This window comes from Argentina anserina, chromosome 6 (genome assembly GCF_933775445.1).
Source record: "Argentina anserina chromosome 6, drPotAnse1.1, whole genome shotgun sequence".
Classification (NCBI taxonomy): Eukaryota; Viridiplantae; Streptophyta; class Magnoliopsida; order Rosales; family Rosaceae; genus Argentina; species Argentina anserina.
This window is the reverse complement of record NC_065877.1, coordinates 10673789-10699296: the sequence shown is the minus strand read 5'-3', so window position 1 is coordinate 10699296 and position 25508 is coordinate 10673789. Positions and strand designations below refer to the sequence as shown.

The 25508-nt window shown below is 38.8% G+C and overlaps 1 protein-coding gene and 1 pseudogene across 1 annotated transcript; both read left to right on the top strand.

The window, feature by feature from the left end:
• Positions 1–5506: 5506 nt before the first annotated feature.
• LOC126797743 (UPF0481 protein At3g47200) lies at positions 5507–7357 on the top strand. Its single transcript, XM_050524451.1, has 2 exons — positions 5507–6276; positions 6418–7357. Exons 1-2 carry the CDS (start codon positions 5523–5525, stop codon positions 7044–7046), a joined length of 1383 nt encoding a protein of 460 aa, XP_050380408.1. The 5' UTR covers positions 5507–5522; the 3' UTR covers positions 7047–7357.
• Positions 7358–13884: 6527 nt separating this feature from the next.
• On the top strand, positions 13885–14522 carry LOC126797779 (elongation factor 1-alpha-like; annotated as a pseudogene).
• The last annotated feature ends 10986 nt before the right edge of the window (positions 14523–25508 follow it).

Genomic DNA, 25508 nt, shown 5'->3' with positions numbered 1-25508 from the left:
TAATTTGTTATTTGAAAATCTAAAATCTATGTTCTTAGTTTAAATTAGTTTAGATCAATTAAGTTAGGATTAAATCGATTCTCAATCCCTAGTTGGAACGACCTCGTACTTGCACCCTAAGTAGCACGGACACGGACACGAGTGTCCGTATTGGACACGATTCGATACGTAGACACGACATATAGAAATTTTTTTGAACACGGACACGTGGTGGACACGTTAATTAAATATTATTTTTAATATATATATATTTATTAAAAAATTTATTTTATAAATTTGAAAGTATTTAGAATTTTAGATGTATATATATATGTCAAAGTGTGCATTAAAATGATGAAAACATAACTTGTTAGAATGACTAATGACTTGATAAGTACATTAGATAACCAAGGTTCGAATCCCACCACAAGCATTCTTATTTTTATCACGAGTTTCTCTCCTTATATATATATATATTAAAGTGTGCATAAATATAACAAAAACTGAATCTGTTGGAATGGTTAAGGAGTTATTGAGTGTCTTGGATGACCAAGGTTTGATTCTCACCATAAGCATTTTCACTTTTATTATGAGTTGGTGCGTGTCCGCGTGTCCGATTCAGATACTCGCGTTTCCGGGCCGTGTCTACACGTGTCCGTGTCCGTGTCGGACACGTAATACGGTGTCATGAGCACGTGTCCGTGCTACTTAGCTTGCACATACTAACGACGATTCGTACGCTTGCGAGTTATAATTAAAATTTCACAAGAAGTTTTTAGCGCTGTTTTTGGGGATCGACGATTGGTTTAGTTCTAATTTGATTGCTTTTATTTTTGTTTTTTTCTAACATGAATTTTTTTCCATCTTATTTTTGTTTTCAGGTTCTGGACGTGTCTTTTGCATCCAATTTTGGACATCTTTCTAGAAGTTTTTATAGCCTTATTACATATCACTGGAAAGCTCTGCGAGTCTACTTTCACTCATTCTCAGGGATCTCTAAACCCTTCTCTTTGCATTTTTATTTTTGATTTTGTTTCTTATCTCTATGCTTTTATTTGCATTGCTTGCTTTAATTCTTAGATGTGTTTTCCTTTTTTAGCGTTAAAGGAAAAATATTCTTATTTTCTTTCCTTGATTTTTGATCTCATTATTCTTTCATTTCGATTGATTATTTGCCAGAGATTAAGTTTAATAGACTATAGAAATTACTAGAACTCACTCTTGTGCTAGTCAAAGCTTTTAATCAATACATGTTTTGATTTCGGAAGGGATTAAAAGGACTTAGGATTTCCACTATTGCCAAATTGCAACGTATCTAATCTTTTGTAGATATGTACACAACCCCTTAGATAACCCCTTTGAGCTTACATGTTTAGCCTTTTGGTTCATCACTCATATTATCATTTACCTTTGAAGCCATAGTATAGTTGAATCGTTAACTTTGTTCTTAAGATCTAGTAGAGCTATACTTTGGTGATTTGTGCTTATTCAATAGAAGGAGGTGATGATGAAGAGCAAGTGTGGGTGGGGATAGACTTATCCTTTAAAAAAATGTTGTTGCCGTGAAAGAAAAAAAAAGTTGAAGATAGTTTGAAAAGAGAAAAAAAAAGTACATATATGATGACATTGTAAAATAAAAAAGTAGTGATGTTTGGATTAAGTCCTCCATATGTGATTGAGGAGTTTGTTTACAATTGAAGGTCTAATGTTATTATTATTGGTCTTTGTCCTCTTTAGTGTTATTCTAAGGTGATTTTATGGTTTTGTTAGGTTTTTAGGATGTTTTGTATTTCCCTTATCTTTTTATTCTTTAAACCATAACCTTGGCCTACTTACAATCTTGATAGTCCTTTTATGATCTTTAAGATGGGCAGCCTTTGATATGTGAAGATGTGTTACAAGAGTGAGCATATGGTTTAGGTACAGTTGTGCAAGTAATTAATATCATTGATGAGATCTTTATTTTTCACAAAATGTTTTTCTTTTTTAATATGTGAGTTATTTGTTTTCATTTATATTTTCTCTCACATATGCATTTGAGTGAATAAGCTTTTAAGCATGAGCCTTAATTCTGAGAGAAGAAAGAGTGTATTCATTGTGAGGTTGATTCATTACTTGTCTAAACATGTTGAGCTCCATCCAATCACCATTGTTGCCTCCAAGTCCTACATGTGATGTGTTATATATATGTTTTATTTAACTCTCGAATGATTCATGATTAAGTCTTGGTGGTATGCTATTCTTTTGTACATGAAAATATGAGATTTGTGAGACAAATGTTGAAAGGTCTAGTGTGTTCTCTTTTGTGTCTTTGTGGTTTTGATTTTTAGTTTTGCTTGAGAACTAGTAAAGTTTAAGTGTGGGGGTATTTGATGTGCTCATATTATCCTATATTTCTATGCATCATATCCTTAGTTTATTTGTTTAGTTCTCTAACTTATGATTGATTTATGTTATTTTAGTGTGTTTCTAGGTTTGTGTCAAAGAAAGAATAAAAGAAGCTAAAATGAGCTAACAAATATTTTATGGCAATTATATCCTTCATCATCATAATCTACATGTGCAGAACAACCGACTTTGCCGAGCTATTGTGTGAGTTCAAGATCGAATCAGACCATGAGCTTTCTACCATTAGAAAGATACGGATGTCTAGTTTCTGTAGAATTTTACGGATCTTGATTTTGATACTCGGTTATGATCGTTTGAGTGACGAGAGGTTAGAGCTGAAACCTACAGGGGTTCACTAGCATTCGTGGAGAACTCAAGTTTCATGGCACAAATGCATCAATTTTAATACATCAAGGTCAATGATTTACATGAAGATGCAAAGAGTACATAGATTCCTACTTTTACAAAAGATATTTTAAGATTTTCTCATTCCATATCAAGTTAGAAGTCTTAAACCAAGTCTTATAAGAAAACTGAAGTCAAATATGAGTATGAATCTTCTCTATATAAAGGAGCACAAATTTCATATGAGGAGAGGTCTCCCGAGTACAATGTAGAAGTCAAAGGAGCAGAGACCATCTATCAATCCTCCCAATTCCATTCTTTTATGTTTTTGTTTTGTTTTTCTTAGTTCTAGTTTGTTAAACGTTTTTCTAGGGTTAAGATAATACTCTATCATCATTGTTTGTGTAGATTAATATTTTATTGATAGATTTATAGTTTCTTTATGATGAATTCTTAGTCACTATTTGCATTGATGCTTTATGTTTAAATTTTTTGATTGATCACCTTAGGGCTTTGAATATAGTAATTAGAAGATGAACTTGAGGCATACTTGTAATATAATTCAATTTAGCTTCTTGTGATTAAGAGTTGTGAATTACATTATTGTCGTACTTGAAGTAATGGTTTGCATGGTTCTCTTGTTTTCTAAAACGTAATGAGTCATTCATGTTAAATTTATGCCGTACCTGAATAGACCGCATGTCAGGATATATGACCTCTGCCGTACCTAGAGAGTATCATACACTTAAGGGAAACTATGGTCTAAGGGCCGTATCTGGACTTAGATACGGAAATTGTCATCTAGAGATACAAGGGATTATTAGTTGCATTGATACATAAATATGATTGTTAGCGGTTGATTTTAATACTTTATGTTCTATCTTGTTTTATAATTTGTTATTTGAAAACCTAAAATCTATGTTCTTAGTTTAGATCAAATAAGTTAGGATTAAATCGATTCTCAATCCCTAATTAAAACGACCTCGTACTTACACACTATACTAACGACGATTCGTACGCTTGCGAGTTATAAATAAAATTTCACAACAACCGTCATATTCCAGGAAACAAAAAACAAGGATCAGTTAAATAACATGACACCATCTGATGATTTTCAAAACAATAAAATGGCAGATTGATGGTACGTACAACAAGTAACACGATATTCTTATGAAAACCACAATTAATTAATAACTTGATGTGAGGTTTTGTCATAAGACTATTAGTTAACAAGATCATGAAAACTTAAGAGAGATAGTCTTGCTAACAATAATTCAATACAAACGTCCAAAAAACATATGCATATAATTGCATATCAACCACAAATTCCAAACCATGAAAGCACCAGAACATCACTCGAACCACATATAATTAAGACAATTCGAACAGATAGCCAAAATTCATTATCTCCCACAATCAAGCAATCAACGTAAGTGTCATCCGGTCACCATACAGTATATCTATCTTATACGCACGCCGGGAATGCAGACTAGTGTTCTTCAGTTCTTGGGCTTAAACTTAATCCTAGATATAAGAAATCGAGTTTATGATACGAAATTGTACCATAACGTTCCCGCGCTACAAACAGAGTGTTAATAGATACAAATATGTATAATAGTGCGGAATACATACAAGTCTCGAATCTCCATCAATTTAATCCAGAAGCCTTGAAATCTACATGATTTTCATAAACCCTAGAATACAATTCGAAGGGAACGTTGAAAGAGAACGAGCTAATTAAGACGTACTAAAGTTTAGACTCGTCTAACAATGGGTCCTGGTTTAAGATAAAAATGGGCCGGGTACTGAAGTTTAGGCCTGAGTTCGAAAACTTAAATTGATGTTATTTTCATTTATGAAAAATAGTCAACTAACATAAATTGATATGATCATATGTACAGTAACAAATCGTTCTGCAAGAATGGATTAACATGCAATATTGACCGTTGTAATATATATAAGAACAAGATCATGTACAATCGCACAATTAATGGACACAAAATATACGAAACAAGAACAATCATTGATCGATAGAAGTAATATTAGCATCTTTGAGAAGAGAAGCATTATCCATCTTGAGCATATGATCTTTTGCGAGTCTCTTTACAACTTCTATCTTTGGGAGTTTGGGGCAAGATTTATGGATAACTGAAATCTAAAGAGGTCATGGATAACTCGAATCTAAAGAGGTCACAGGGATCAAGCGTATATATAACAAGCAATAGTAATAGTTCTCTCCATTAGAGGTTGATGTATTCAATTATCACTATATTCTTATCATACGTTTTATTCTTGGTTACCAAGTAAATAGACTTCCTACATGTAATTCAGATTGTTTGTGATAAAAAACTATACAAGGGTGGGACAAGGAGTATACCTTATTTCTACTACCCATTATGCAACAACAAATTGTCGTAGATTCATGATCAAACTCAGTCATACATATATATGGCTCCTTTTTCCTAAACGTTATGATCTAACATCACGTCTACATGAGTAGCGGATATTTCTTACTTGACTGGGAGGAGAGATTGAGTGTACGTTGAACTTTGGTGTACCAAACAAGACGGTTCGGGCTCCCAGCTAATAATAATTCATTCCCTCTCTATCACGTAGATGACTTGTACCATGTTTTAGTTTCTTTTTCGCAAATTAATAAAAAAACAAATGTGTTTAGTTAATTTTTCCTTGATCACTCTTTGGTCCTCGTCATGGTTGTAATATTATATATCATTCCTACCTCCCAGCCTGTGTCCCCTTCTTCCTCCATCATAACTCAGCCAACAGTCTTCGATCAATCTCCTTTTGTCATGGAGACTAACCCACTTCAAGAAGAACACAACCATGTCATTTCCATCTCCGAAATTAACAGCAATCACTTAGCTTCCATGTACCAAAAGATTGCAGAGCCTCCGAGACTTCTCAGCAATGCCGCCGGCAAACCCTCCTGCAGCATCTTCCGAGTTCCACAGAGCCTCCTCGAGATAAACGGCAAGTCGTACCAGCCCCACATCGTCTCCATCGGCCCATTCCACCGCGGCGAGCCCCATCTCAGAATGATCGAGGAGCACAAGTGGCGATACTTAGGCTCTCTGCTGTCAAGAACAGAGCCTCAAGGGTTGACTCTAGGCTCTCTGCTGTCAAGAACAGAGCCTCAAGGGTTGACTCTCCAGCACTACTTAAAATCCATAGAGCCAATGGAAGCTAGAGCTAGGGAGTGCTACTCTGAAACAATACACCTCAGCTCTGATGAGTTCGTCGAATTGATGGTTCTTGATGGTTGCTTCTTAATCGAGCTGTTTCGAAAATATGGTCGCGTGGTTCAGTTTGAGCGCGATGATCCACTCGTCAATATGCTCTGGATAATTCCGTTTATGGTTAGAGATTTTCTTCGTCTTGAGAACCAAATTCCTTACTTTATTCTTGAGCATTTATATGATCTGATAACTACGTCGGAAGATCGTCAAGACTCTGTGAAGTCTTTGTCCTTTCTTGCTTTGAATTTCTTCAACAACCATATGAACAGGCCGGACGAAGTCATAGCAAGGCTGCATTATCTTACAGGCATGGTTTGAAATTTTGATAATATATTATTTTGACGTTTCCCCTAATCTTATACACTTTTTTTTGTTCAGGTACATTTTACTCTGAAATACAATTTAGCACATTCTGTATTTTCTGACCTTCGCATGGGAATACTTGTAGGTAAGCATTTGCTCGACTTGCTCCGGTCAAGTGTGATACCAGTTGACCATGTTGAGCCAGGACAGACTACTCCATCCCATATTATACATTGCGTTTCAAAGCTTCGTCGTGCTGGAATCAAGCTCAATCCTCCTAAAGAATACGAAAGCTTCTTGGCCATCAAGTTTAAGCGTGGAGTTATCGAAATGCCCAAAATCACCATAGACGATTTCATGAGCTCGTTCTTGTTGAACTGTGTGGCGTATGAGCAATGCCACAAGTCATGCTCCAAACATATGACCACTTACGCTACGTTGCTGGATTACCTCGTCAACACTTACAAGGATGTTGAGTATTTGGCTGACAGAGACATAATTGAGAATTGCTTCGGGAACGATGAGGAGGTTGCTCAGTTTATTAACAATCTGGGGAAGGACGTGGCTTTCGATAATGATCGGTGTTATCTGTCGAAAATGTTCGGCGAGGTTCATAAATATTACGGGGATAGTTGGCATGTTTACTGGGCTAGCTTCAAGTACACTTACTTCGACACGCCATGGTCGTTCATTTCGGCTTTTGCTGCGTTGGTTTTGCTTATACTCACCTTACTGCAGACCTTATACTCTCTTCTCAGTTATTATCATCCCTAATGTCGTCTTGGTTCCAAGGCCGCTAATATGCAAGTATCAAGATAATAGACGCTAGCGATGGATCCCTCCCTCTTGACTCGTACACCCGGTGGAGGCTTTGTTGTGTCTTGGCGTGAATGCCCTGAAGCCCTGAAGGTACAGTGGGTTTGGGTTTGGTTTTGGGTTTGAGGTTGCTTTCTAATGTGCAGAGACGAGGCAGTCAGACAGTCATCCATTACGGCTAGGGTTTCTTACTGTGCAATAGTTTTTCCAATTACGTTCTAATTTTATTTCATTTTAGTGAATAATAGAAATAGAAAATAGAACTGTATACTTTTTATTACATCATCATTATTCTTAGTCCTATTCTTAGCTGTCGCTCAAACCCGATTGTCCTACCACCAAGTCTCTGTTCCCTTCTTCCTCCATCACAACTCAAATTATCAGAAACTTCAAACATTTAATTTCTTAATGGATACTAAGCCACTTCCAGAAGAAGACAACCATGTTACCCCCATCTCCGAAATGATCAATGATCGATTAGCTTCCACATACAAGAAGATCGCAGAACCTCCAAGACTTCTCAACAATGCCGCCGGAAAAGCCTCCTGCAGCATCTTCCGAGTCCCGCAGAGCCTCCTCGAGATAAACGGCAAATCGTACCAGCCCCACATCGTCTGCATCGGCCCGTTCCACCGCGGCGAGCCCCACCTGAGAATGATCGAGGAGCACAAGTGGCGCTACCTGGGCTCTCTGCTTTGAAGAACAGAGCCTCTAGGTTTAACTCTCCAGCACTACATGAAATCCATAGAGCCATTGGAAGCTAGAGCCAGGGAGTGTTACTCTGAAATAATCCACCTTAGTACTGATCGATGAGTTCGTTGAGATGATGGTTGTTTCGAAAAGTTGGGCGTGTGGTTCGGTTTGAGCCGGATCATCCACTCGCTAACACGTATTGGATCATGCTGTTTATGGTCAGGGATTTTCTTGGGCTTGAAAACCAAAGGGCCTACTTTGTTCTTGAGCACTTGTATGATCTGATAACTAAAGCCGAAGATCATAAAGATTCTGTGAAATCCTTGGTTTTGCTTCCTTTGGGATTCTTCAACAACCATCTGCTGAGGCCTACGCTGTTATAGAGAAACTCCATAGTCTTACAGGTATATATGATTTGAACTTTCGACTTGGGATGCTCATCATAGCCTAAATTCTACATTTCTTCTTTGTGGATATTTTGTACTACTGGGCTACGTACTATTTGGTGTATATCTCTGTATTTTCTTACCCTAAAATCAAAGAAAATGCATGTAGGTAAACATTTGCTTGACTTGTTGAGGTTAAGTGTGATACCAGCTGGTTATGCAGAGCAAAAAAGAAGCAGTACACCAACACACATCATACACTGTGTATCTAAGCTTCGTCGCGCCGGTATCAAGCTCACTGCTAAGGAATTTGAAAGCTTCCTGGAGGTCAAATTCAAGCGTGGAGTGATCGAGATGCCTACCATCACAATCGAGGATTTTATGAGCGCCTTCTTGTTGAACTGCGTCGCCTATGAGCAGTGCCACAAGTCATGCTCCAAATACATCACCACTTATGCCACATTGCTTGATTGCCTTGTGAACACTCACAAGGATGTCGAGTACTACTTATGTGACAGAAACACAATGGAGAACTGCTATGGGAACGATGGGGAAATTGCTCATTTAATTAAAAACATGGGGAAGGATGTTTCGTTTGATTATAATAGGTGTTTGTAGACACATGAAATTTAATGAAGTAAATTATCTTCGTTAAATAATTAAATCGACCAAGAGCCCGATAAAATTGCACTTGTGGCCAAAAGTCAACAAAGTTGGTGCGGATCCAAATAAAACTCGTGTTAGCACATAAACGGATGATCGTAATCAAAGGTACGTGATTCCGACTTAAATCAAAAATTGAATGTTATTGACGATTCGAAATGGTAATCGGACATTTAATTAAATTAATAAATTCTTTAACGACTATAATTAAATCAACTATTTTCTGTTTAATTTAGTTATGAAAATAACTAATTTTGAATTAATTGGAAAATACATATTGATTTAATTATACAATTAAAGAAATTTATTATTTTAGTGTCATTAAAATATTCTACAAAATAGAAACCTTGACACTATAAATACCCCATTCAACATGAAGGAGGGGAGGATTTTTTAGACTTGGAGAAGAAGGAGAGAAATCACTCGAGCAAGAATCACTCTCGACAAATCCCGAAATCTCTCAAGTCCACGAAGATCATCAAATCCACGAAGAATCGTCAAACGGCCAAATCGCTCGTTCTTCATCAAATCCAAATCCAATCCAAACTCAAGTCCACGAAGAATCATCAAGCGGCCAAATCGTTCGTTCTTCATCAAATCAAATCCAAATCAAACTCAAATCCTCAAGATCAAGTGCATGTCACCCTTGAGCCAAATCACATACGGAGATAGAATCAGAGGAGTTCACCAAAGATTGTAACCCCGCGCTTGATATTCAATAAATTATATTTATTTGTATACGTGTCTCCATTCTTGTTTGGTTTTCAGATTCGTGTTCTACAAATTGGCACGCCCAGTGGGACATTTTTGGCCTCTCATCTCCTTCTCCGAGGAAATTTTCAAATCCGTTTGTGCGATGGCTTCCAAGAACAACCAAGTCATTCCAACGAAGAAATCCAAGTCCACAACCGCGAGGTTAAGCAGAGAGGCCGAGCTGATCAAGAAGTCCAAGCAAACATCCTCCAAATCAAAGAGTGAACCGATTGCCCTTGTCACCCGGAGCGTGGCTAAAGCTCAACCCACGACGTTGATGGCACTTGCTAGTAAGCCTCGTCAACCAGTCATCACCTTGGAGAGCTTGGGAGCAATAGAACATGCCTTTTAAAGCGGGAAGAAGCAAGCGTCAAAGGAGAACGAGCTAAAGGAGCAATCTCCTCTATCCGTTCATGGTGATGGCCCTATCCTGGAAGGCGCTTTCTCTGATGACGAATCAAGCACGGCATCATACCATGGAAGTCCCAAAGAAGATGGCGATAACTTTCATTATATGACACATGAATCCTCTTCTGACAATGCGCAGATCTTGGTGACGGGGGCATCCACAGTCGAGGAGCAACTCTGTAATCTGTTGGAGATGGTTGAAAAGCTCACCCGAACGATTGAAGAAAAGGATGTGCAAATCGTTGAGCTCTATAGCAAGTTGGAAGATCACAATGATGAGAACTCCACCAAAGGGTCGCCTGGAAGGAGTAAAGTAAATGAAAAGGGAGAAACGTCCAAGAACGATGGCGACTCACTTGGTTCCTTATCACTCCAGCAATTGCAAGACATCATCACCAACTCAACTCGGGCTCAATATGGAGGTCCTTCTCGTGACTCCCTCACTTACTCCAAACCTTATACGAAGAGGATCGACAGCTTAAGGATGCCGTTGGGGTATCAGCCACCAAATTTCCAACAATTTGAAGGTAAAGGGAACCCAAAGCAACACGTCGCCCACTTTGTGGAGACTTGCAGTAACGCCGGGACAGAAGGCGATCACCTTGTCAAGCAGTTTGTTCGCTCGTTGAAAGGAAATGCCTTCGAGTGGTATACAGACTTAGAGCCGGAGTATGTTGACAGTTGGGACCAAATGGAGCGCGAGTTCCTTAATCGATTATATAGTACAAGGCGGACGGTGAGCATGATGGAGCTAACTAACACGAAGCAACGGAAGGATGAACCCGTGATCGGCTACATCAATAGATGGTGCACACTTAGCCTTGATTGCAAGGACCAATTGTCAGAGGTGTCAGCCGTTGTAATGTGCATCCAAGGCATGCACTTTGATTTGCTATACATCTTGTAAGGAATCAAGCCTCATTCTTTCGAAGAGTTGGCTACTCGAGCCCACGACATGGAGCTAAGCTTGGCAAGTCATAAGGGAAAGAATGAAACCCTGGTCGACCAATGAAAAGACAAAGCCTTCGGAAGCATATTTGACAAGGTTGTGAAGAAGCCTTCCAAAGAATCAATGGTCATCAATACTGCACCATTTAAGATATCTACGCGGGATAAAAAGGAGTTCCATAAGGTGGAACCTCCTCGAACCTACAATAAGAGTAAACGCACGTTGAAGGAGATGGAGAAGAAGACGTACCCGTTCCCAGACTCTGATGTGGCATGCATGTTAGAGGATCTGCTCGAAAACAAGATAATAGATCTTCCGGAGTGCAAGCGTCCAGAAGAAATGCATCGAGTCAACGATATGAAGTATTGCAAATATCATCGCCTCGTTAGTCACCCTATAGAGAAATGCTTTGTTCTCAAGGATCTGATCATGAATCTCGTCAAGTAAGGGAGGATTGAACTGGACGTTGACGATGTTGCTGAAGTTAGTTGCACTACCGTAACATTCGGGTCGTTCGAGCTAGTTCCACTCTATTTTCACCCAATAAAAGCATCGTCCAATTTCACAAAGGAGGCGCGCGAACATAAGGAACGACAAATAAGCAAGAAGAAAATGACTTGTAGTCAAGCGGAGAGCAAAGAAATCCGAAGTCTTATCCCGTCACGCATGAGGAGGCAGTGTGTGTTGGAAGTGAATTCCACGGATCAACACAAAGTGAAGCAACATACCATTATATTCACTGGCCAAAAAGGAGATACCAACCTCGGTAATGGCGATGAGGATAACATTATCCAAACCTCTTATCATATCACGGTGGCAGAAGCATATGCCGTAGAGGAAGACGATCATGACGATTTTGAAATTCAAGTAGACGAAGCTCCTCCAAAACTTGAAGACGGGGGGCAAGCCACAAATGCTATACCTTATTCTCTTATCTATGGTGTTGAAGCCGTGTTACCATTAGAGAAAGAAATTCCGTCGTTGAGAATCGCTTTGCAAGAAGGTCTCATAAATGAGGAAAATGTCAAGTTGCGCCTGCAAGAGTTAGAAGCTTTGGACGAGAAGAGGCTTGATGCACAACAACGCCTGGAATGCTACCAAGCTCGGATGTCACACGCCTTCAACAAAGGTGTTCGACCATGGTCATTTCAAGTTGATGATTTAGTTCTTGTTGTTCAAAGACCCATCATTATGACGCATAAGTCTGGCTCCAAATTCAAGTCAAATTGGGATGGTCCTTACATCGTCAGCGAAGTATACACCAATGGAGCTTACAAAATTGTGGCGGAAGACGGTTTGAGGATCGGTCCCATTAATGGCAAGTTCTTGAAGAAGTACCATGCTTGAAAATATCAAAGTATGCTCCAAGTCTGCATGAGCTTAAACTGTGCAAGACACAAAAAAAACAAACAAAAAAAATGCTATAAGGCTGCATGAGCTTAAACTGCGCAAGACACAAAAAAATGCTCCAAGTCTGCATGAGCTTAAACTGCGCAAGACACAAAAAAAAAACAAAAAAAAAATGCTCCAAGTCCGCACGAGCCTAAACTGCACAAGACACAAAAAAAAAAGTATGCTCAAAGTCCGCATGAGCCTAAACTGCACAAGACACCAAAAAAATGCTCCAAGTCTGCACGAGCCTAAACTACATAAGACACAAACAAAAAACAAAAAACGCTCCACGCCTGCATGAGCTTAAACTGCACAAGGCACCAAAAAAAAAACCCTTGAACTACATGATGACTTAATTCTTTCTTTAGAAGGATACGTAGGCAGCTTAAGAATAACAATCTTAAGTTCAGTCACATCAAAATAAAAATAAGGGTTTGTCTGCCAATCATACAAATTCTTATTCCACTGATAGTAAGTTGAATTTCAGAATCGATTGATTACAAGATGATTGAAGAAAAGAAAGGGAGGAGCAAGTCTTGATCATTCAAGTCAGTTATCACATCCAAGTCAAACCTTTGAAGCTGCTACGATGTTCTTCAAAACTGGCTCGCAACTTCTTTGCCTCTTCAATCTCTGTTGCAGTCACTTCTGGAATCTCTCGGATTTGACACTTTTTTTTACTTGAAGCCACTCCGACATTCTACAAAACTTATGTTCTAGATCAACAAGTCTTGCATCGTGAAGACAACTCTTGAAAGCCGCCATGGTGAATGTGATGCGTAAAGCCTAACACGCTTTTGTTGACTGATGTCAAGTCTATGAATTGAGAGCAGATAAGCGATTAGGTCGTTTACGTTCTTCAAACTCTTGAAAGCCGTCATGGTGAATGTGATGCGTAAAGCCTAAACGCTTTTATTGAGTCTGTCAAGTCTATGAAATGAGAGCAGTCAAGTGGTTAGGTCGTTTACGTTCTTCAAACCCGCCGAAAATCAACGTGTTTCGAAAGCAGATGGCTAGATCGACCGTGACTCTCGAGTTTATTTTCAAAATCCTACAAAAAAGAGGTCAAAATAAGAATGTGAAAAAAAGTCAAAATCAGACCATGATTAAAAAAAAAAACTGGAGCCGAGCAATACTGTAGCGAAATCGTTACTGTAGCGGACGGGCACTGTAGCAGACAACATCTTCTCTCTCTTTTTCTCCCTTTTCTTCTTGTCTCCCACTTCCGTTTTTTTTCCTCCTTCTCTCTCTCTCATTTTCCCTCTCTTTCTCTCTCTTTCTTCTTGTCTCCCATCCGTGTCTTTTTTTTCCCTCACTCACTCTCTCTCTCTCTCTCTCCTTTTCCCTTTCTCTTTCTTCTTGCCTCCCACTTCCGTGTTTTTTTTTTCCAACCCCTCTCTCTCTCTCTCTCTCCTTTTTTCTTTCTCTTTTCCCTTTCTCTTTCTTCTTGCCTCCCACTTCCGTGTTTTTTTTTCCAACCCCTCTCTCTCTCCATTTCCCTCTCCCACTTCCGACTATTTTTTCTCCCATTTCCGAAAATTGCTCCAATGTCTTATCTTTTTTTTCTCTCTCTCTCTCTTGGCATTTTCATCTTCCTTTCTCCCAAGTGTGGTTGCTGCATCCAACTCCAAGGATGACCCCGCCAAGGAGGCTTCTAACTTCACCTTCATGTTATCATCGTGAACCACCATGAACAAGATCGGAAATGGATATGCTCTAGTCCTTGACTGCCACACCTCCCACATTGCTGATTAAATTTGGTGAGATCTTGATCAAAAAGGAGATTGAGAAGGAGCCCATGTTCTTGAAGGATGGAGATACCGGTACTGTTAAAGATGATTCCCACCAAGCCCATGGTTGTCAACACTTTCTCTGAGTACCCACCTCTTGGTCGATTTGTTGTGAGGGACATGCGTCAGACTGACTGTTGCGGTTGGGGTTATTAAGAACGTTGAGAAGAAGGATCCATCTCGTGCCAAAGTCACCAAGTCTGCTACCTGAAAAAAAAAAACAAAACAAAAACCAGAGGATCGTCCCACTCGCTGCCTTCGTGCTCCTCGTCTATCTCGAGCTTCTTGAGAGTGCGGCGGGCAAGGAGGAGGCCGGTGCAATAGGCGGCGGCGTAGTTGGTGAGGCATGCTGAAGCCATAACGGGGGAGCTCATGAGAATAGGCGGAGGCGAGGACGAGGTTGCCGGAAATGGTGGCGAAGATGATCTGAGCGACGATGTCCTTGTTGGTGAAGTGGACGACGAAATGAACCGAAGGTTATTTCCGGAGGCGAAAATGCAATATCGGGAGCTCCAGTGGACAACTAGTAGCTAATGTAGCTAGGAGAAGAGTGAACAACAGTCATGTTTGGGGAAAAGAGTAAATTCGGAACAGGGGACTACCACTACTACTTGGCGGAGTTCAAGGCGGTGGAGGAGAGGAAGGTTGCTGCTGAGGACACCGTACTCTCTTACAAGGCTGCTACTGAGGACACCATGCTCCCTTGCAAGACTGCTCAAGATGACATACGGCGTGCAATAGAAATGAAGCAGTGTCAGTGTGTGATGGTCCAGACAACAAGGGTACATGTATTTATAAAGAGAAAGCTTAGAAGATAAAGACTAAATGAATGCTTTCATACAACAGTAGAACGTGATAGAGGGAAAGCATAGGAGGTAGGAAAAGAGAATAAAAGTGGAGATGGCTTTCTAATAAAAAACCATTTTGATGCTTTCATGTGAGATGCTTTCAAAAGACAAAGACCACTTTGCTACTTTGATGATTCAAGGGGCATCTCTAAATGGTTTCGAATAACGAAAGTGTTCAAGGTGCCAAATTTTTCTGGTGGGCACGTGGTGAGGGTAAAACTCTGGGACTCTATCACTAGTATACCTGATCATGAGTTTTTTTTTTTCTGATCACATGTTGCAACTCCACAAATTATCAAGATCAAGTGCATACTTCAAGCTACGTCTTCGGTACGTGATGACGACATACCTGCAGCACAACTTGAAGTGGGGGCATTTGTAGACACATGAAATTTAATGAAGTAAATTATCTTCGTTAAATAATTAAATCGACCAAGAGCCCGACAAAATTGCACATGTGGCCAAAAGTCAATAAAGTTGGTGCGGATCCAAATAAAACTCGTGTCAGCACATAAACGGATGATTGTAATCAAAGCTACGTGATTCTGACTTAAATCGAAAATTGAATGTTATTGACGATTCGAAATGGTAATCGGACATTTAATTAAATTAATAAATTCTTTAACGACTATAATTAAATCAACTATTTTCTGTTTAATTTAGTTATGAAAATAACTAATTTTGAATTAATTGGAAAATACATATTGATTTAATTATACAATTAAAGAAATTTATTATTTTAGTGTCATTAAAATATTCTACAAAATAGAAACTTTGACACTATAAATACCCCATTCAACATGAAGGAGGGGAGGATTTTTAGACTTGGAGAAGAAAGAGAGAAATCATTCGAGCAAGAATCACTCTCGACAAATCCCGAAGTCTCTCAAGTCCACGAAGATCATCAAATCCACGAAGAATCATCAAGCGGCCAAATCGCTCGTTCTTCATCAAATCCAAATCCAACCTCAAGTCCACGAAGAATCATCAAGCGGTCAAATCGCTCGTTCTTCATCAAATCCAAATCCAAATCCAACCTCAAGTCAACGAAGAATCATCAAGCGGTCAAATCGCTCGTTCTTCATCAAGCGGTCAAATCGCTCGTTCTTCATCAAATCCAAATCCAAATCCAACCTCAAGTCAACGAAGAATCATCAAGCGGCCAAATCGCTCGTTCTTCATCAAATCCAAATCCAATCCAAACTCAAGTTCACGAAGAATCATCAAGCGGCCAAATCGCTCGTTCTTCATCAAATCAAATCCAAATCAAACTCAAATCCTCAAGATCACCCTTGAGCCAAATCACATACGGAGATAGAATCAGAGGAGTGCACCAAAGATTGTAACCCCGCGCTTGATATTTAATAAATTACATTTATTTGTATATGTGTCTGCATTCTTGTTTGTTTTCAGATTATCGTTCTACAGTGTTTATCTGGCGAAATTGTTCAATGATGTTCATCAGTATTATTGGAATAGTTGGCATGTTACATGGGCAAGCTTCAAGTACACCTACTTTGACACACCGTGGTCGTTTGTTTCGGCCTTGGCTGCTTTGATTTTGCTCATACTCACCGTGCTGCAGACATTATACTCTGCATTTAGTTATTATAATCCTTAAGATATATATGTATTTGCCCGCTACACAAATAGTGGTCGATGTTGTTGAGTGTTGACCTATCCACGATACACATTCAACCCACGATACACATTCAACACGATATACATTATTTACTTCCAATCTTCCATTTTTGACATGTTTCTGTACCCTAAATTTCTTGTTTGTTCTGTAAACTATTAAGCAAGCAAACCAAAAATATATCAACTAGTTGGAAAATTATAATACAAGATAATGCACGCTATGCATCACCTTTTCTTGAAAATGAGTCATCAAAATAGTATTATTTCTTTAACATTGTAACTCGAGTCCTTAAAGTTGTAAATCTAATTACCAGACGAGTTCTTAACATAGTAATATTAGTTCTCAAAATGTTAATTGATTTCAATTAGTTAAAGTATATAGCATTAAATTTGCCATTTCGGTTTAGCATAGGTAGTGAAGGAGAACGGAGTTAAAATTAGTAATAAAGTGCTAAACAGTGATAACATGGGTCTTTTATATCTCTTACGTGATTTCTCAAAACTATTAGGCATGCATGTTCTGTAAGCCAAGGAAAATAATCTTTCAAGAACTTAGAAGCAAGAAAAGGAGCGAACTGAAACTTTGAACATCGATCTAGAGTCAATACAAACCAAAGGTTAGTTTCCACGAAAATCTAGCAACGCGCCAACGCCCGTGACACAGTTTCTGGCTAGGAGCAGACAATTTGACACCTTGCTGAAAACTCACACAATATTTGCGAAAATTTGGTACTGGATCAACTATCGAGTCTCGACCAGTAACTTCTTTTATCAGGCAATATCAAAACGTAAAAGAACGAGCACCCTGTGTTTTGAACACAAATGAACACGAAAATGTCAAATACCAGCTCATAGAATTATAGAATTGTCCAATTTAGCCTCGATCTCGAATTATTGAATCAATCTGCTGTGTTATAAGCCATCACATCAGACCAAAACAAAAGCCAGCGCGTCTTCTTATTAGTAGGTTAGGACCAACAGGCCAACTAACAGTTTTGTATGTTCTGCACCAACTCCATTTTGTGGAGTTGTTTGGAGTGAAGCAAGTGTCGATTGTGGATATACATAAGAAGGTGAGTTTTTAGTTCTGGTCAACTTCCTTACTACAAGATCAGAATGAAATTCTACATTGCGCATTTAACTTGGACAACTAGACAGCAACTTGGTCTCCAAGTTTCAGCAACTTACAAATGAAAGATTACATAATAGTGATAATACTAATTATCAAGAACTATAAACAGGCAAGTAGAAGCATTATTAGAAACTTGTGACACAATCAAGCCTTAAGAACTAACCAAGAACCAACAGACTGGAGATTTAGTCGTTCCATGGCAATATGATCTCAAAAGGTGAATTTGACTGCTTCTTAAACTTGACTCTTGATTTGTCAACCAGTATATTTCTTTTGCTGACTGCCTTTTAAAATGTCAAATTGCAATGTCCGAGTTTTGATTTCTTCAAATCTGATTCCATATATATATGCACCAAACTTTCAAATCCAAAACAAATCTCTTTGTTCCATAATCGCCTAGAAACGCTACGCTACAGCCACAAGAACTAGTATCAGACTTTGTTTCTATACAATACACAAGGGCAGCTTCTCTGAAGAATTTACAGAATGAGTTTTGAAACCTATTCATCCCAAAATACAGGAGTGCATCAACTTCCTACACCCACAAGACCAACGAGCAGCTACGACATGGCTTCGATGTCTTTGTTGCCTTCATCTTTTCCTCATCCGACAAAACCAGTTAGCATAGACCAATATGATGCTGGACATGTAGTTTATGATGAATCTTTAGTCCATGGGGCACAACCAACTGAAGAAGAAGATAGGGAAGGTCTTGATGGATTTCTTGGGTTCATGTCAGAGCTTTTTGAAAAAGTTCCTGCAAAGCTAGAACATATATTACATGATAACTATATGAATCATAGAGAAAATGAAGGCCGTGTCATTGTGGAAAGGGGTACTACTACTACTACTAGCCGCGGCCTTCACGAAACTGGGGAATCATCACAAAAGCTTGAGCGCTTCAAGATCCGAACACAGGATTTTGAGGAGGATGTCAAGGAGGAACAGAACATGAAGAAATAATGATACTAAACTATGTATCCATTTATTATTCTTTTTATTTTGGAGCTGTTGTAGCATCCATAAAACTTATATGATCAATTCTTTATTATTATTATTTTTTTTTTAAGAAAACAACTTCAGGAGGAAGGATATAATAGGAACAGAAACCTCCAATGGTTGTGACGCATATTCTCAGAAGTCTTGACTACCACAATCTCACAATTATTTTTATTTCTGGAAACATGAAATTGAAATCCATCAGTGTGAGTAGTTATTATTGTAGCAATGAAAGTCTTATTGTAATGTCTCCAGCTCCATAACATTAATTGATGAGCTTCTGCAGCAGCTTAATCTTTCTGGAAATGAGTAATAGTTCTCATAGAAATCCTAATCAGAGTGAGTAGTTCTTATTTCCGGCTGTCAAAATGGATGCTCCTTAACACATGTAGTAACATCATCAGCATCTGCAAGACCCTGCAAGTAAAGCCTCAACTCACCTCTAGGACCTAGTAACACAATGCGAAAGAAAAAATATATTCAGTACACCTGAAACCAGAATACCAGATGAATATTTTCTCAAAGTACAAAAAACCAGTGACATTTTGCTAACCCTAAAGCCTTGTCATCAACTTGTTCATCCTTGTATTCAGAAGGAAAGATGGCTGTGTGAGCCTGAAGGAAAACAATTAAAAATAAACTTCGACAAATAATCACATGATAAGATAAATTTAACAACAATATTTTAGTTTTTACAGAATCAAGTATAATATTACAGGGTTTAAAAGAGCTTTGTAAGGCTTGTCATCAATTAACAAGGTGTTCAATGAAGAGTATTTCCCCATGGAAGATGGAAGTGAGGCTTTGAATGTAATAACCCGATTTTTCGGAACCAATTATTGTATTGCTTTAAAATTTATTAAGTTTGTAAAATTCATTAAACGTGTTTGTTTCTCCTTGCGACGTTGGAAATCGAAAACGGAACCGATATCAAAAATGTTAATTAGAAAAACGTTACGTTTCCGCGACGCGAGAATCGACTTTTACTCCGTCACTCGTTTGTGACAACTTCCTTCATGAAAGTTGTAGAGCTCGTCGATACGAGTTCGTGGACAAGTCACACGTTCGAATCGGACGTCGGAAGTGAAAGTTATTAACGACGGAAGTTAGTTTCCGATTTAGAAAATGGTATAAAAAGGAAAATTGAGGGATTAGGGTTTCCATTTTCGGAAACCCCTCATCATGCCTCCTTCTCCTTTTCTCTTATCTCTCTCTCTCCCCGATCTCTCCCCCTCAGTAAAGCTCGCCGTTGAACTCCTACCTCCGGCCGTCCGTGTCCCTCACCGCCGGTCCTGGAAGCTTCGCACGGCCCTCCTCAACTAACCCCGAGCTCGACACATCCCCATTCACCGCCGGGAAGCCGCACGACAAACCGAGCCTCATGCCGTCGTTCGAAACTCCGCCTCCGACGACGCCGTTCTCGAGGAAAGCTCGCCTCCACCTCTCCTCACCTCTGGAGCCATCCATGACAAGGTTTGGACCTCGATTTGCCGCGCGCTCACGCCTCTGCTCAAATCGACCGGCCTCTCAAGCATCTCTGACGACAAATTTGACGGTTTCGAGATCCAATCAAGGTGAGGGTTAGCTTTTTAGATTGATTATGGTTGTTTGTGATGGATTTGGGTGGTTTTGGGAGAAGATCGGAGGAGGAATGGAGGAGGGGGGTACCGCCACCTAGGGCGGCGCGTGAGGGGAGATGAGGTGGTTATGAGGCGGCCTGAGGCCGTAGAAGGGTGGAGGAGGAAGAAAGGAAGAGTTATGGGGCGGCGGTGGCATACCACGCGCTGCCACAATGAGTGGCGCGTGAGCACCATGCACGGTCCCCGGAGGTGGCGCGTGAACCCCACGCGCCGCCATGTGAATAGTGTTTTTGAAACAGTACTTTTGTAAAATTTATTTTTACGTACGTTGAATATAAAAAGTAATTTACGTACAGTAAATGTAAATTTATTTACGTACGGTAAATGTAAATGTGAATACAGTAATTGTGAAAGTAATTTCTGAAGGGTAAATCGGTAATTATTATTTACTGAGTCAGTATATACGATTGAATAGTACTTTGATGTACAGAAATACTTAAATAGTATGTATTCGTACATGAATACATATTTAATATGTATTTGTACAGTAATACGTGAATAGTACTATGTGAACAATAATTTCGTAAAAACCAGAAATTGCTGGACAGTAAAATATTATTATTATTTCAGCACTTATGGTTTTACGTAACGATTCTAAATCTAATTCTTATCTATTCTAGGTGATCGATACATCACATAAATGATTCACTTTCGGAATCGTGGAAATTACGCTCAAGATTATAAGGTGAGTAAAATCTCACAGTGACGAATCTACCCTTGCGGAGATTCAGGAATATGCTAAATTTTAAAGAATGAAATATGATATGTATATGATATTGTGAATTGTGTATGTGTATAAATGCTAAATTCAAAAGAGGTACGAAACGAGCATGAAGCACCAATTGGCTCTGGTCCTAAATTTGGCTGCCTACTTCCTGATGCCCGTCGATTAAAGAGTGTTGAACGGGGCTCAGGAAGGGCTGCCATTTCCTCTCTCACTTGTAATCATTCACCAGGAACAGCTCATAATGCAGGGCAGTTCTCTAGTTCTGAACTACAAAGAAGGGAGGATGTGAGGGTGGAATAAGACTTATATATGGTTTATTATATTATATACTATCGTAATTTCCATTGTGAATAAGTTCATTTTGGTGTTGAGATTTATTATTGAACATGTTGATTCGATTTGTACAATATCATGTGATGATTGTTGGTACGTGGTTTTAACATTGAGTTTTGTTAAAATGTTTTATGTCTTCGGACGTGTTTTCAGTCTTCGAACGTGAGTTATATCTTCGGACATGTTTTCTGTCTTCGGACCAGTCTTCGGACATGTTGGCAAGTCAGAACCTAGCCTTGGCCGGGTGAAAGTTACGATACAGTTAGAGCTCTAGTATGTCTGTCGGGGTACTGCATAAGAGGTAACATATAGGTTATCGGCTTATGAGTACCCATATTTTTGATATTGGGTAACAAGTGGTTGTCCAATGTCGACATCGTACTACATGAGGGGTAACAGAGGTGTACCAGCGCTCATGAGTACCCGTATTGTAAATGCATTTGGGTAAACAGATGGGTTGCCCAATTTCTCATGATCACATATATTTTCATATTATTAGACAAACAGATGGGCTGTCTAATGACTCATGAGTGCATTTGTGATTGATGTTTTGTGGATTTTCGTATATATTTTTATGTGAGTTGTATTGTTGTTTTACTCATATGAGCTGCAAAGCTTAACAGGTTTGTGTTTACAATCCCGGTGCACCTATTCAACGGTGTAGGGGATAATTCCGCAGATGTGGATTAGCGGAAATCGACGGACAGCTCTGAAGACTTGAAGTTATTTTATTCTATCATGTGGTGAGGATTTTTACATTTCCATTTGATATAATGTTGAATTATAAATTTGGTTTGTAATAATCATTTTGACTGAGTTCTACTATGAACTCAGTAATGAGCCGCTGTAACATTAAAATGATTTCGATTTATTGAGATTGTTTTAGAGTTTCATGACTTCGAAATTTGAGTTTCATACTTGAAATTTTGGGATCGTGACATTGAACCCCTTGTTTTCCCATATTTTCTTCAGCTCTTTCAAAAAATAGGCTTCCTTTAGTTCTCCAAGGTCTTGAACCCTGAATCAGTACTTCCTCTGATCCTAAAAGGTATCAAGAGCATTGCAATTGTAGATTTCATCAATGTTAAAACAATGAAGCAAAGTTCTACAAAATTAAGAGTGAGATATCGTGCATGTACCCAAGCAAACATTAGCTTCCTCCTCAACCCTTTCATTACACAATCCAAGGCACTGTTCGAGCTACACCTGTCTAAGCACAAAGTAAGATCAAATAAAGAAGGAAAAACATATATAGGATTGATATATAGGAGGATACTAATTGTAGTTTTATCACTTACTCCCTTGCAGAAGACCATATTCCAACTTCAAATCTTTCAAGACAAAACTTCAAAAATTCTTCACAGTAAGGCCTCTCGTAAACTTTAAGCGAAGATCAAACAGAAAATAGCTCTTACTGAAGTCCCAAACAGAACTATAAAATGATAATGGGAAAGAAAATATATCATTAAATCAATATATACCCTCAGGTGCCGATCTAGGGCATTGGGGGGGGGGGGGGGGGGGGGGGGAAGACTCAAGTCCTTCAAGAATTTGGAAAATACTTACCTAAGTACATGTCATATATTCATATGGTGTAATTTTGCATGCTTGGTTTTGAAATTTTATTAATATCAAGCCCACCCAAGATCAAATCCCAACAAATGCATATTTGTGTGTCTATTTTTCCATTTATTTCCAATCTTCCTTGATTTCTTGAACATGTAATTAATATATTTTATTTTCATTGTGCATTAATTTTTATTAAGGTCTTTGACCAATTCCAAAAATTTATTTTCGCAATTGACTAAACTTATGATAATTTTGAATGAATTACTATTTTCACACCAACATGGTATACATTTAATATATTATAGTTGAATATTTTATGCGCTATAAATTTTTGGCACTTCGGCCGTTGTGGAAAAAATTCAAGTTCCCCCGAGTTATAAATCCTGAATCCGCCACTGTATACCCTTAAAGTTAACATATGCTACATCTGGATAGCAACTTTTCGGGATTTTGAGTTTTTCAGTGCGATGTACTCTTCAAGACTAATAACTAGAACCTTCTTCTTCTTTTCTGGACCGAGAGTGAGTTTCTTAAGAGGGAGAGCCAAGTAATCCAATGTGTGTTTGCTATCTTCAGCATCACTGTGATTATCTTCATATTAGGGTTTCAGCCCTAACTTCTGGGTTTTGAGTAGTATTAAAGACAAGAAATGAATGAACAATAATTGAAGAACGAAATTGGAAAACGCAGAAAGAAGAAAAAATATGCTTTTAATTCATCGATAGCATTCAATACAACACAGCTGAGGATAAATACAAGAGACCATTTCATGTCAAACACGTGTCGACTCGACACTCGTCAGAACAGGTCACAAGTTAACAACCAAAATGCTGCATTTGAGCATTAACGAAATGAACAACACTACAAGCTATTCCTTAGTCAACTAAGATAAAGAAGTCAACACCCTAACTTTAGTAACATTTGGATCTCAAGATGCACTTTAAACTTTTCCTTATCCTTCCCTGTATTAAGTACCCCAAGAGGGCTTAATTCTACCATCACAGCCTCAATTTCCCAATAACCTCGACATAGCCTTGCATGTAATGACTGAAGCTTGAGGACTGTTCTCTCCTTACAACACATATTGAATTTGGTCTTTGAAAAAAAGACATCACCATGCTTCCAAAATTCCAAGTTATGTCTCCCAGTGATCTCAACCAAGCAACACCTAAAACAATCTCACAACCAGAAATAGGTAGCACATAAAAATCACATGTGAATATATAGTTTTGTACTTGTAATTCAACCCTAGCCAAACCACTTGTTTGCATCAAAGCCCCACTAGCCAATCTTACCTTCAATGGTTGTATTTGCATGATCTTTGCTCTCATCAATTTCAGTAGTGCAGGATGTATAAAATTATGTGAAGCGCCAGTATCAATTAAGACATGTATACTCTTGTTACCAAACACTCCTTTAAGTTGCATAGTTTCTAAATCTTATTGGCCTCCCATAATTTGCAGTTGCAACTTTGGCTCATGTGTCACAACTGCTTTAGTATTATCATCAACAAGATCAATAGCTTCTTCCTCACTAGAGACACCTGCAGCGTCATCTTGAACTATCTCTAGTGCCATCAAGCGCCCCTGCACTTTCTTTCATTTATGCCTTGGTTTCCATGGACCATGACAAGCAAAACATTGTTTATTGGCCTTGTGTTCATCGGACTCTGCTTGAGTGAGCCTTATGTTTGAAGTATTCCCTCGATTGTCCCCATGACCTTGTTGCCGAGGGATTTTCTGTGAATTGCCTATTGCGGATGTGTTGGAAGTAGCTGTGGAATAACTCCAAGTGTGTGGTGTATGGCTCTTGCCCTGCGTTTTCTATCCCCAATCAGTATCTTCAAAAATACGAGCAAGATCAAATGCCTCATACAAACTCTTTGGTCTCAAGCCTTCACATGACACTTGATTTCCTTCTTCAATCCTTTAATGAAAAATGAACATAATGTATCCTGAGAGAATTCAGGCACATGCTGAGAAAGTTTTACAAATTGTTCCATATAAGCATCAACACTACTAGATTGAGACATCCTACCAAGCGCAGCTTGATATCGCCCTTGTTGTATCCTCCAAATTCCCTCATCAACAAGTCTAACAACCCTTGCCATGTTGGAGGAAACTCATGCTTAAACAAATACCACCTATTTGAGGCTTTCTCTGTCAAATTCATAGAATCAATAGTCATTTTCTTCTCCTCCAGTACCCTGTAGAAATCAAAAAATTATTCAGCAGTATGCAACCACTCAGTGGGATCTCCCCCACTAAAATGAACCAAATCCAACTTCATTTGTCTCATAGAAGGCATAGAGTGATCAAAGGGCATCTCCCAAAAACTTGTATGAGGAATAGATGGCCATGTAGCAGGGAATTGGTGGAGCAGCATAAGGATTGAATGAGTGGGAAGGCAACAATGTTGTTGAATCGGGAAGTTGCACTTGACTATAGGCAGGAGAACCAATGGAAAAATGCATACTCAAAGGTGGCCTATACACACT

What these genes read in the sequence shown, in the direction of transcription:
- LOC126797743 (XM_050524451.1), top strand. Translation starts at nt 5,523, where the DNA reads ATGGAGACTAACCCACTTCAAGAAGAACACAACCATGTCATTTCCATC. An exon ending in AAGGCTGCATTATCTTACAG is followed by an intron (nt 6,277 to 6,417) that starts GCATGGTTTGAA and finishes GAATACTTGTAG; the next exon opens with GTAAGCATTTGCTCGACTTG.